Here is a 12,795-nt window from a genome sequence, read left to right as displayed (position 1 = left end):
AATTAATTATGTACTCCCCGTGCTGAAAGAGCTTGAACGTTTGAAAGCACGACAGTAGGTATCAAGTGCTTGAAATGTTGATATAGGAACAAACTGCGCCGAAGATAATATCTCTGAATGTTATTACACAACGTATACCAACAAGATTGGGATAGACTACCCCGATGCCAACCAATATCACGAACGACCACCAAATTCACGAGATCTCGCAGGGAAGCGCGTGGTTTTACCAGGCTGTGTCACCACCATTGTGTTACATCTGCCACCAGGGGCAGAAACTGCTACCAGCAATTACACAAGGATGCAAATACGGCAAACAGCTCAGCTGATATTTCAGAATGAAGCGCCAAGAATTATAACCGTCATGCAGTACGCTGTTCTCATCGACCCACTTACCATTAAATAGCTTCACAAATCAATACCATGCATGAAGGAATATGTTGGAGTATGTGGTCGAATAAAAACTGGGTTATTCATACAAAGTTTGCATGAAAATACGATATAGTGTAGAGATATCGTTCTGTGCACAGAATGATTCACATCAATTTGATGTAGTGTATCGCCGTCTTTGTCAGATTGTCGGCAATCTACGCTTATTCCGCGTGCGTAATCGGGGTTCGCTTCCTCGTCGTCGGGTCAAAAGGAGAACCGGTAGTCGAATGATAGGTGGGCCTGCTTTCAGGTCTTTGATATGGCTCTCGACTGACTGCATTTGCCAAGTATACAGCAGGTGAGTCTTTGACCCCCCGTCAGGCGGTACCGGCTTCATTCAGCACACCCCAGTTACCTGGTGACAGGTGGGTCTTCGAGCCCCCGTCAGCCGGACAGGGGTAGACTCCCTAGGCCGTCCATAGCCGTGGTGTAGACAATGCAAATACTCTAATAACCAAGTTTCAGCGAATTCGTATGCATAGCTGGACTACGGCAGTTCTATTTTCCTGGACCAGCAGCGATAGCGAACGGCGTAAGCCTTATCAGGTTTCTAGCCTGTAAACTTGCATTGAAACCTGAGTATGTACTAATTTCCAGGCCTGTCGTAGCCGAGGAAAGCATTGCGAAATGGCTCAGTTTATTGTAAGTTGTAGTATATATGTGATATGACTGTGCTGCATACTACCCTTGAACTTCGACTTGTAAAGACCTCCTCCAGACGTTTGGTTTTACGACATTTTTTTCACTTCTGGCCAGTTTCGAAGTACTCAAGAAATAGGCTAATCAGCATAAATGTACCACATGAGTTGGTAGCAAGACCATTCTACTTTATTCGAGTTCTCCTGTTGGAAGAGGATATCATGTCGAAGGATGAACAAGAAATGGTTGGGCCGAGGCCGTCTATAAAAAAACTATGCATGGTAAGTGTTCTTTGGATACCGTAGAGTCCTTGTCATCATGGTTTGTCCTTGTTGATTCATGTGAAGCATCCCAGTTGAAAGATATTCCACAGCACCCACAATGTCTACGATGAAGCATCACATAGGTTACACCGGGGGTTTAGGTGCGGAGCAGTGTCTATCTTATCACGAACTTCGTTGCGTTTTTACTCTTCCACTGAGGGTGATCTTGCTCGGCCAGCTCATCAGAGAAGCTTGGCCCTGTCCCATATATGCAGGCCCGTAGACTCCTTCAAGCTTCACGATCGAGAAGCCAGTTTGCCTGGGTCGCTGGCCTCGCTCTCGCTGTCGATACTAAACCCCGAGATCGAAACCGGCGGATCGAGATGACCGGCATTTATAGGTACTGGGACAAGCTAGTTGTTGGTGGCGTTGCGAAGGCAGTGACGTGCGCGTTAATGACATCACTTCATACGTCACCCACAGAGCCTTTAACAACTTGAGAGGAAGTGAAGAAGGGCCCATGAAAGGCAGCTTAACCACATGAATATTATCGTCAACAGAGTGAGCCCAAAGTCGGGTCGCTATAGGATAATGAGCCATACATGCTTACCTTTTAGTCTGCCAGAGAGGGAGACCTAGAAGGACTCAAGAAGCAGCTGAACCACCTGACTGATCAGAAGAGACATAAATTTATCAACAGGCGGGACAAGGACCACCACGCCCCGCTCCACTACGCTGCGAGATACAACCATAGCCATGTCGTCGACTACCTCATTAAGAACGGTGCAGGTTCGTCAATCGTTCTATTACATTATCACCAATTTCTGGGAGCAAGTCTAGCCCTGACATGCTGAACTTCCAGCGGTATTACCTCCGCCCATACGCGTGTTGTCTGGAAGCTGAGCATTGTCAACACATTGAAAGTCAAGATTAGCCCTGAAGAATTCCGTACGCCTTGTGATTTACGCCTTGTGATTGGTAGATTTACAATAACTACACCGGTGATGCAGAATTTAGCACTTCTTATTGGTTCTTTCTCACCTGATCCATGAATGGAAAGTTATGTTGATACTGATATTTTCTCATCCCGTTCGCTGTGCCGATGCGGTAAGTGCTACGAATAGGAGGCAAACTGCATAGACGCAATACCAAGTACCAGTTGGCGAGGTCCTGTCCCCCCCTCATGTCATCACATTAGCATGTCTCTAAGTGCTACGGAAATGTTGAATTGATCCTGTAAAGTTTGGCACATAACTTTCAGATATTGGAAGTGAAGATAGAGAAAAAGCTACGCCACTTCACTACGCTGCCAAATATAAACCAGATGCTACGGAGGAGGTAGGTTCTTGTTCGTACCTATACAGGGTGGTCCAATAAAAAGCAACCTCCTCACCCATCCACTTTTCAGAGGCCTACACTATTGATATGTATGGATAGGGAATTTTGTTGGAAGGAAAGTGACACCAAGAATTCCCGATTTGATCCAGTAGTTTTGATTCCAGGGCCATTGTTGTTAACCAAAGTCAGTCTAACGATTGGCGTATTATTTTGATCTTAATGATCGTCCAGTTCTTTTCTTTTCCCCGACAGGTGGCCAAGGAGACGGGTAAAAGCAACGAAACTGATGGAGACAAAGATGTACCTGACGGTGAAAGAGAAGCAAGCCAGTACACCGTGACAGGCGACTCTAAGAAAACCCAAGATGAAATCATACAACATTTTATCCAAAAGGGCGCCGATGTCAACTCCAAGGACAAGCATGGATTGACACCACTCCACCTAGCGGCAATGAAGGGAAACACACCCGCTGTCAATACGTTTTTGGAGAATAAGGACATTGATATCGAGGTAGGTCCTCCCCACACCCCCACCCCTGACCCTCTCATGATCTCTAGCTTCCCATGGCATAGGAACATACCCACCCTTCATGCCCTTAACCAGCACACTGTACTCTACTGTGTTTCTGACTTTGCTCCTCTTGGCACAAAAGGGTAGTTAGGGCAAGATAGGCCAGATATGGGAATCAAAAGTTAACAGAACGAATATCATACTTTTGCAGGCCACCGACACTCAGGGCATGACCCCTGTTCACCTTGCCGCCATGCATAACCAACCCGATGTAGTCAGGGTTCTAATCAATGCCAAGGCGCCGATTGCAGTGAAGGGCGGTGTACTGGAAAGTACCCCGCTTCACGTAGCGTGTACCGAGGGAAGCGTTGATATTGCCAGGATGCTGTTCGAGGCAGATGAAGAGTTGGGGAACAAGGTAGGTAAAATGGCCATATGCTGCCAGTCGGTAACTATAAAGTTCTACTCGGTAGCCAAAAGAGATGGTTTCCCCACGCACTCAAGCGTTGTAATTGTTGCTGTGAGTAAATGGTAATATCCTACTCTGAATACATCACACTTGATACTGATAGATAACACGAATGCAGACCTGCGACCACTGTGCAGTTCGAAATCTCGTTCAATCAGTATTTATCCAAAACCAAACCTGCTTTCAGATCGTGAACGAGATAGACCGTTACAACAGCACTCCCCTCCACAGAGCAGTGGAGGGAGGACATAAGGAGGTCACCGAGGAGTGCATCAAGCATGGTAAGGGAAAGAGGCTTCTCAGTGCTATCCAATCCACTCTGGAAAGTTGGACAACAGGCGTGATCTGCTGAATTTAGGCCGTTCCCATTTGTCAAGCTAAGTTTGTGACTAACTTTGAACAACCGGGCAACTAGAATCCATTGCAGAACTATTCTAAACAGCCTCGGTTGTACGGCAGATCCCCCTCTCGCTAGAGAATACTACTCGAGGTAAATAAGACGAAATTCTGATTTTGAGGTTAAATTTTCATTCCAAACCAAATATCATTGGATCTGAAACACATGTACCTTTGTTTTAGGACGTTCCCAAGATCATGATGTGGTAAGACAGTTCAGCTAAGCTTTAATGCCAGTGTCGACTTTGGCACGACATCTATGTTTACCACAATGATATCATTCATCCCTTTCTCTACACTATATCCAGGTGCCAAGGTTAATGCCATCCGTACTGACGGGACAGCTCCGCTACATCTCGCCGCCAAGACAGGCAGCGAAGCAGTTGTTAAGGTGCTTCTGAAGGAGAAGGCGAACATCAATGCAAAGAACGACCAGGATGAAACGCCACTACACAAGGCGGCTTCTCGAGGATACAACAACATCTGCGACCTTCTTATCAGTTGGTATGTTGAGGAAAATACATAGATTATATAACACAGCTGAGCAAATAACGGCTATTTCTAATGTTATGATAACATCTCATCATAAAAGATTCATTCTCCTCATCTGAAAATCAGATTGAAAGCTTTTATTCAGTGGATGGTTCACTTCATCTGATTTGCTGTTAGAATTCGAATCTCTCTCTCGAAGGTCGGCCAAGGTGAATACACAAAACAAGGATGGACTGACCCCGCTCCTGAAAGCCGCCCGCAAGGGACATGTAAAAACAGTGACGGTTCTACTGGACAGAAATGCAGACGTCAGGGCGACGGACAAGAACGGGAAATCCGCTATTTATCTCGCGGCAGCGGAAGGCAAGTTAGAAACGTTACAGGTAGGAAAATTGCTGGCAACTCGAAAACTAAGTCACAGTTTTTTGCAATAATTGTTATATCAAACACGCATTTATTAGAGATTCATATCGTATTCTTCATTGCAGTGTCTACTCCGCCATTATCGAATGACAAACGCGGGTATGATCAACGCATGTGACTGCTATGGCGACACGCCCCTCCACGTGGCGGCAGAGAAAGGCTACGTTAGAGTTGTCCAGGTAAGCATTGGACCTGATGATGTCGGCTGCGGGTATTCCATTCTTTGCATGCGTTTCAAGAGACTTTTGTTTTAAATGCAAAAGTGACTGGATGTCTCCCCAAAATCTTTTGATTGGCCCATTTTTAATGACTGCACTGGGGATGGAGAATTGAGCACTTCTGGTTGGAGGGATGGGTTTGTAACAAATCGCGTTATTCTTTATTGTTTCAGTATCTCCTTGACAAAGGGTCGAATAAGCTCATACGAAACGAAAGGGAGCAGACGGCCTTACACCTTGCCTGCAAGAAGGGAAAGACAGCGTGAGTGTGTAATGGTGATATACTCTAGATCTCCTTCGAAGATTCAACGCTTGTCTAATCAAATTAAAATGATTACTGTGTGCTTCCCAATCTTGCTCAGTTGTTTGCCTTCTCTTCAGGGTCCTTGATGTTCTCCTTGGGAAGGACAAAGCCCTACTGAACGACGAAGAAGAGCAGGCCTGTACACCCTTGCACCTTGCTGCTGAGCAGGGTCAAGTTAGGACTGTTGAGGTACTAATCCAAGTAGGGGCTGATATTGACACACCGTAAGTACGACATCCGACTCGAAAAATATCCCGAGTTTGTCTCTCTACATCTTGCGTTCTGGAAGCGATGGCTGATACCAATGTAGGTATGTTAACGTATTCATTCTTACTTAGGAACCATGACAAGAAAACAGCACTCCACCTAGCGGCAGCAGGAGGATGGTCAAGGACTGCCAATGTTTTGCTACAAAGTGGTTGCCAGGTTGATCCACTGGACGAGAAGAAGAGGGTAAGGAATTTGCAATCGCCATCTTCTTCGTACTTTCAAACCCACGAATGTTGTTTTCCACTGTAAGTCCTTTCTCGGCCCCTGATCATCTACTGCACGTTTGGTTGACCTGAATACATGATAGTTTCAAACTTGTACGACAGCTACAGGGGAATACTTGACTAACACAGTGTGGATAATCAATTTTTCAAGTAGCTGGTAGCCTAGCTTTCACTCCATTCGTTTTCAGACCCCTTTCCACCTCGCCGCTAGAAAAGGAAATGATGGGGTTGTCAAACTGTTGTTGGAGTACAATGCTGATGTTGGTCTGACAGAAGGGAGTGGATGCAACTGCCTTGATCTGGCAATTGACAAGGGACATGAGTAAGTACACATTCGAGCCCTTTGATTAGATACCACGCCAATACTTGACTTGCCAAACTCAGAAATGCAGCGCCACTCGCGGACAAAGATAGAACAACTCGACATTTTTTTCACCGGTTTTCGCTGCGCATGCGTACCAGCCGTCATCTTTCGCGGCGACGGACGAGAAAAACAACTGTTCTACACGCAGTGAAAGCAAATTCACACAGGTAAACTGGTTATAACTGTGGTACGTCTGTTTCTTAACACGTAATAGTTATCAGATTGCTAAATTATCTTAAATCATGAGCCTTAAAGAACTTTTTGAACTCTCAAAAACTTACACAAAACAAGTTCAGATTGCCGCCATTATTAGTTTCCGGATGGCTGGTACGCATGCGCAGCGAAAACCGGTGAAAAAAATGTCGAGTTGTTCTTTCTTTGTCCGCGAGTGGCGCTGCATTTCTGAGTTTGGCAAGTCAAGTATTCAGCATCCACGTGTGATAATGTGGAGGACGCACATCAACTTTACAGAACATGTATTAGAACTGTCAAACTTGACCACCACTTTGACCAATACAAGACCTACCGCATCAGGTGTCGTATTCCATTTACAGGAACGTGGTACTAACCATCATTAACTCAAGCAAATGGACTGATGCCTTAAAGAACGCACAGAGTGTCCTGAAGCATTCTGACTCCGGCGTAAAAGACTCTCTTCAGTCTAACGACTACAGCATGCTACCAAACCGAATCGCGGGCAACAGCAACCGATTCTACGACACACCTATGCGCAAACTAATCAGAAAGATGCCAGGTACTTGATGTTTGCTTCAGCTATCTTCGGATAAAGTGTCCTGTTCAGACACAACTGAAACAATGCTCTTTTGTAAGCATGTGTAACAGTCTTGGCACAAGTGTCCTGTTTTGAGACAACTGTAGCAATGCACTTTTGCAAACTTCGTTCAACATCCCAAACAAGTACTTCTCCTTGCTCATGTTCTCACTGTACCTAATCATTATTATGCCTTCCATTCTTACGCAGATGTAGCTGAGGAGGTGTTCAGTCGTTGCTGTGACCCAAGGGGGACCAAACCTTCCGATTCGGAATACGCGATCGAGTATAATTACGAGTTCCTTGACGATGCCTACCTACTGCAGCGATGGGTGAGCGAGGACCAAAGTGACGGAGGGTCATCCATAACAGATACGGGAGGTAGGAGTTACAGGATTGTAAATCATCTTCTGTAATCAGTTAAAATGAAGATAGTTGCTGATGAACATGCCCAAGAAGATGTTCTGTAAGTCAGGGGTCTGCTGGCTGCGCGTTTCTAAGTAGCTTTAAAATCAAAGCCAGCACTGTGCAGGTACATTTCAATGATTTTCACAATAATACTCGAAGCAAGTCAAATCAGCTTCATGTTCCGCTTTTTCAGTGAATCCTTACAAGGACTACAAGTTGATGCCAGGAGCCCAACCATACACCGATGACATCTTCATTATGTCCGAGAACCACCCGCTGCAGATCATGGTAGGTTTGCTGTTAGCATTGTTACCTTTCTGCCTTGTACAGCATCGGTGACTTAGCATCTCTCTGGACGTATATATTTTTGTTGATGCCAATCGGTATTCATCGTGTCTCCTTGTTTGATCTTCAGGTTGGCTCCAAACGCCAAGACCTCTTGAGCCACCCACTGGTGACAGCATTGCTGAGACAGAAGTGGAAAACAGGTCGAATTCTCTACTACGTGAACTTGAGTGTCTACCTGCTGTTTTTGCTCTTTCTCACTGGTTACGTTTTGGATGATGCAGGAAGGAGGACATATCAGTACTTGTAAGTACCTTTCGGCCCGGTGCCATTTCAATGATTGCCTGCATTTACTGTAATCTGAAGGAGAAAGATTTCAGACACAGGTTAAAAGACCATTTTGACCAGAACGAGATCAGTCATGGCCACTCTCATGATATTCCTTATTCATTTCAGCAATTTCACTCATTTGGCCACATACAATGGGACGGAGTGTGAACAAGTGGTACAGTACATTACAGACTTGGGCAAGGTGAACCAACAGTCCGCCTTCTCTGAGGTTTGCAAATACGGCAGCATAGTATTTGTTCTCATTATCGCTGCGAGAGAGGTGAGAATTTTGTCCTCGAACCTGGAGGCCTGGAGGGAGACCAAATAGTTCAAACGGATCAGCCTATCTCTACAAGATGCAAAGCTGAACAAGGTGGTACTCGGGAACAAGTCTACGAAATGCTTTGTCTTAGGTCGGGGATGGAATGTCTCCAAAAGTTTCTTTTTATGGGTCAAGCATCTTTTATGAAGAAAGCAGCCATGTTTATAGTTGGGTCCTTGCATGAGTAAACTGGCTGGAGAAACCTGGCGTATAAACTTCTTTCTGTGTGTTTTGTCGTTTTCAAATGAGTAGATTTGGATTTACTACATGTATTAGATATCCGAATGTCTACTCGACGATTCCATTCTGTGCTTCCTTGAATGTTTCAGCTGATACAGATAGTCCAAAGCAAATGGCTCTACTTCAGGAACTACATCAACTACATTGAATGGACCATCATCATCACTACTCTGTTGCTCTGCTTGGACTTCGACAACCCATGTCAGCGTGCAACTGGGATCAGACTGGTGAGTGCTCGTACAAAGATCCCTTGGCCGCAGCTGCACCTGTGTGGTGAAACATGTGCTGGAATAGTTAGCTCAGGGAAAACGAAAGGCCATTTAAAATGATGTGAAAAAACTGCGGGAGGAGTAACTGGCAAAGCAACGGCAAAACTCTTTGAAGAAAGCTTTCTCTTCTTTTCAGGCGTGGCAATGGCAGATAAGCGGTATTGCCATTTTCTGGGCATGGCTAAACCTAGTCCTCTTCATGCGTAAATTGCCCGTGGTCGGTATCTATTCTGTGATGTTCACCGATGTCCTGATGACCTTCATCCGTTTCTTCCCGGTTCTCTTTCTGCTGGCTACTGCATTTGGTCTTAGCTTCCATTCGTTACTTGGCAACCAGGTGAGTTTCTTTGACACGTAACTTGGCAACCAGTTCAATTCCAATGCATTACTTAGCAACCAGATGAGTCATCCATAACAAGTGGTTGTTTTCGTGTCCTCATCTTTGATATATTTTGAAAACGCATTGATATCTTTTGCAGGCAATATCCGTGCTAAAGTTTTATTTCAATTTCATTTTAAATCAGTTCCCCTTCCGAACTTTTCTGGCATCCCTGATCAAGACATTCACAATGATGTCAGGTGACCTGGACTATTCTGTCGTCGCCCATGAACCCTACACAAATGATCGGCACATCCAGTCCTGGTACAACTTCGTCTCTACGGCACAGTTTGTCCTCTTTATTGTCATCATGATCATCATTGTCATGAATTTGCTGGTGAGTGAAGATGTCGTTTCCAAACTTTTGCCAGAAAAAGTCACTGATTGAAAGGTTTCTTTTGAGCTGGACAGGGAAACGTCAGTACAATCTTTAGGGAATATATTATTGGTCAGTTTGGTTAAATAGCTGATGAGGTCAAGACTACTTTCCTGTCAATGAAGGACGGTTAGTTCGCGATGGCTTTTAAATTTGTATATTTTTGCAAACTATTTCTTCTACTGGTCTTGAAAATTTATTATTGCCTTCATTTCAGATTGGTCTGGCGGTTTCTGATATCAAGACGGTACAAGAACAAGCAGCTCTAAAACGAAAGGCTATGCAGGTATTTTAACGGAGAAGTGTACCTGGGGTCTTGTTGGTTGCCCCGAATCCTGCAACATTAGAAAGTGATACGAAGTCTGCCTGCAACTGCAACTAAAACATGAACAAACTGTGACTTCCTTTCTCGATTTGTTCGCAATGTGTTCTCGGCAAAAGTGGATCTTGGAACACGTAGTCTATTCCTCTCAGCGCCAGGTTGAGCCGTGATCAAAACGGCATTACTTTGCCTTGCCTTTATAGCCTTGTCGAGGGAGTAACTCAATCCGGATGAAACCCATTGCCTCTATTCATGTTGCAGGTTGAACTCACCCTCAGCTTCGAAGGCTTGCTACTTAAACTCCGTCACTCCAAACGATTCGGTTTCTTGCGAAAGCTCTGCTGCAGTAAGATAAGAGAGACACTGAAGATTAACACGTCCAGGAAGTGGTATCAGAAGATCTTCCCGAGGGAGACGGTGTCCCTTCTGCGGATAGAAAGAGTACTGGTCAAGAACTCGGTAAGTTATCAGAAAGGCATTCCCCTCGCTTCTCAATCAACCGTTTCCTACTCTTCCATTTCTGGAATCCTCAGAAACGAATCTTAAAATATCGTTGAGTCATCAACTTCTTCTCAGGATACGATCTATTGATAAACGACTCCCAAGTGATACCTGCCTGGCCATGTTGCAGGCTCGTCTGGGCTAACTGCTAACTGTTTCGTAGGGCTAAGTCCAGGATGATAACCAAACTGATTTATATGTCTATTTTCAAATTAGGAAGTGGCAGAACAAGACAGGCTAGCTGAACAAGTAGAGAGTATTGAACACCGTGTGCGGAGCATGGAGGTCATGATGAAAGCATTGATAACTCATCACAAGATCAATCTTGATGATAATGCCTTCGACTAGCGCCCCGTGCAGAGAAATACAGACTTTCAGAGATTTAACAGCTGATTATAACATATCCAAGAAACTGTGATAAATGAAATTATAACTTCAGGTACCAGTTATATCATCCAACATTATAAATGCGCGCTGTGTGTTGTAATAAAACATTGGCTTATTGTCACTTTCATACAAAATAAATGTTTCATACCAAAATTAGTTCCTTCCATTTTGTTGTTTGTTGCCTCACTTGGTGGAAAATGCAATGCGTCTGGTTTGCGTAGGGGTTGGTCTATAAACTCATTGTGTTACACAATCATAATATGCATATATTTTCCCGGTATCTTTCCCCAGCTGCAAGTGCAAAGCAATTTACACCAGTAATTACGATCAAGCTGCAGTAACACGTCCCAGCCAATTTACCAGCCGACTTTCAAGTATACCCAAAACAATATGGCCACCAATTGGCGTAAAGAGATGTTTGATTTCGTTCAAAACCCAATCAAGCCCAATTAGCCGAATTTCTCCCCGATAGTCGGCTACCACAAAGGCTTTCCTCTGGAGAATGGCAGTGCAATTTTGTTTTTGACCAAATGCTGCTCATTTACGGGGTCAAGAGTTATTAACCGCTATATTTTGGAGTGGCATGTAATTAGGGGTGATGATCTACTCTATACAGTTATCACCGCCGTCATAAGGCATATATACTGAACTTCCAGCGGTATTGCCTCCGTAGTCTCCGCCCATTGGCGCGCGTTGTCTGGAAGCTGGGCAAAGTCAATACCTTGAGGGTCAAGATGTCATAAGGCTGTCTCGTTTCGTGTATCCTATATCAGGCGTGTCAGGGCATTGGAGTAAAAGGAATACTCCTTGAATACTACCAGTGCAGAGTGAAGCTGAAGAAAAACCCCTGATTTTACAATCCTCAGGATGCGCGCCGTCCAAAACGATGTCGACGGGGTTTTTCTCTCGGTGCAACAGCCTGGTAAATGTACGGGTCTGAACTCCTAACCGATTATGTAGGATGGTTAAAATACCATTTTCACAGAGCGGCAACATAAAAGAGTCAGTCCGATTAGCTAATTTCTCCAAGTGGCCCATTTTCCTTCATTAAATCTCATTATGTATAAATGATGGCATGAACACATACTATGTACAGTTAATTACCTATAACTGGTATTGGAATTGTGTGGTTGCTCGGCGGTGCCTATGAGTTAGGCTACACCGTTTAGATTGTCATGTCAAAACTGTCGTTGATGAAATTGACGGGGTTTTGTGGTGCTGATTTCAATTATCAAAAAATGTTCCTGCCTACTTTAGTTGGAAGTTATCACGCAGTTGCGTTGGGTGGGAAAATTTGGCACGAATCCCGGTACAGGCGTACCATAGGTTTACAGTAGGGTAGTTTTCTATTCCCCTTCTTCTTCCTCTTCCCAAACCGTCCTCCCTCACACCGTCTTGTGACTGAGCCAGCAGGGGGAGACACGTTCTCTTAGATGTGATCTCACAATGTCCACATTATTATAATGTAATTTACAAAATCACCAAAATTAGCCGGGTGTTCTCAGCTAAGCATACATTGGTTCACTTTCTATTGAACCATTCAACTCAACCCGTCTTATTTGTGTTGAATAATTGGCCGCGTTTCACAAACGCCGCACAACAATGATGCCACAAAAGTCGAGCTTTCACGGGCCCCATCTCCAAACACTTTACGGTGACTTTGAAATTTGTTCAACAGAAACTGGCGGTTGATCAAAGCCCTGCAGGGACGTGAGCATTCAATCGGTCGAGGGAGAGGTATTTTGATAATGTTAATTCTAGGTTGCAACGACAATAACAACAATGGCAGACGATCACCGGCGTGTTTCCGCCGTCCGCCTCAATGATTCCAGTTTTTCTATCGACCTGTCAATTGCAGTATC

At 44.6% G+C, this 12,795-nt stretch overlaps 1 protein-coding gene across 2 annotated transcripts; it reads left to right on the top strand.

The window, feature by feature from the left end:
* Positions 1-461: 461 nt before the first annotated feature.
* On the top strand, positions 462-11,067 carry LOC135498265 (transient receptor potential cation channel subfamily A member 1 homolog). 2 transcript variants are annotated; one of them, XM_064788490.1, is made up of 25 exons: positions 462-730; positions 1,270-1,352; positions 1,952-2,123; positions 2,596-2,672; positions 2,925-3,182; positions 3,394-3,600; positions 3,839-3,932; positions 4,356-4,551; positions 4,739-4,922; positions 5,028-5,141; positions 5,354-5,442; positions 5,562-5,708; positions 5,823-5,937; positions 6,167-6,300; positions 6,897-7,096; positions 7,325-7,495; positions 7,716-7,810; positions 7,938-8,113; positions 8,264-8,417; positions 8,789-8,926; positions 9,105-9,305; positions 9,493-9,684; positions 9,941-10,009; positions 10,307-10,504; positions 10,763-11,067. In XM_064788490.1, exons 2-25 carry the CDS (start codon positions 1,293-1,295, stop codon positions 10,892-10,894), a joined length of 3,573 nt encoding a protein of 1,190 aa, XP_064644560.1. In that variant the 5' UTR covers positions 462-730; positions 1,270-1,292; the 3' UTR covers positions 10,895-11,067. The 2 variants fall into 2 exon arrangements, with proteins under 2 accessions (XP_064644560.1, XP_064644559.1); XM_064788489.1 differs by having other exon boundaries at positions 1,189-1,352.
* Positions 11,068-12,795: the final 1,728 nt, after the last annotated feature.

The sequence above is a fragment of the Lineus longissimus genome, chromosome 13 (assembly GCF_910592395.1).
Source record: "Lineus longissimus chromosome 13, tnLinLong1.2, whole genome shotgun sequence".
Taxonomy (NCBI): domain Eukaryota; kingdom Metazoa; phylum Nemertea; class Pilidiophora; order Heteronemertea; family Lineidae; genus Lineus; species Lineus longissimus.
This window is presented reverse-complemented; position numbering and strand designations above follow the sequence as displayed.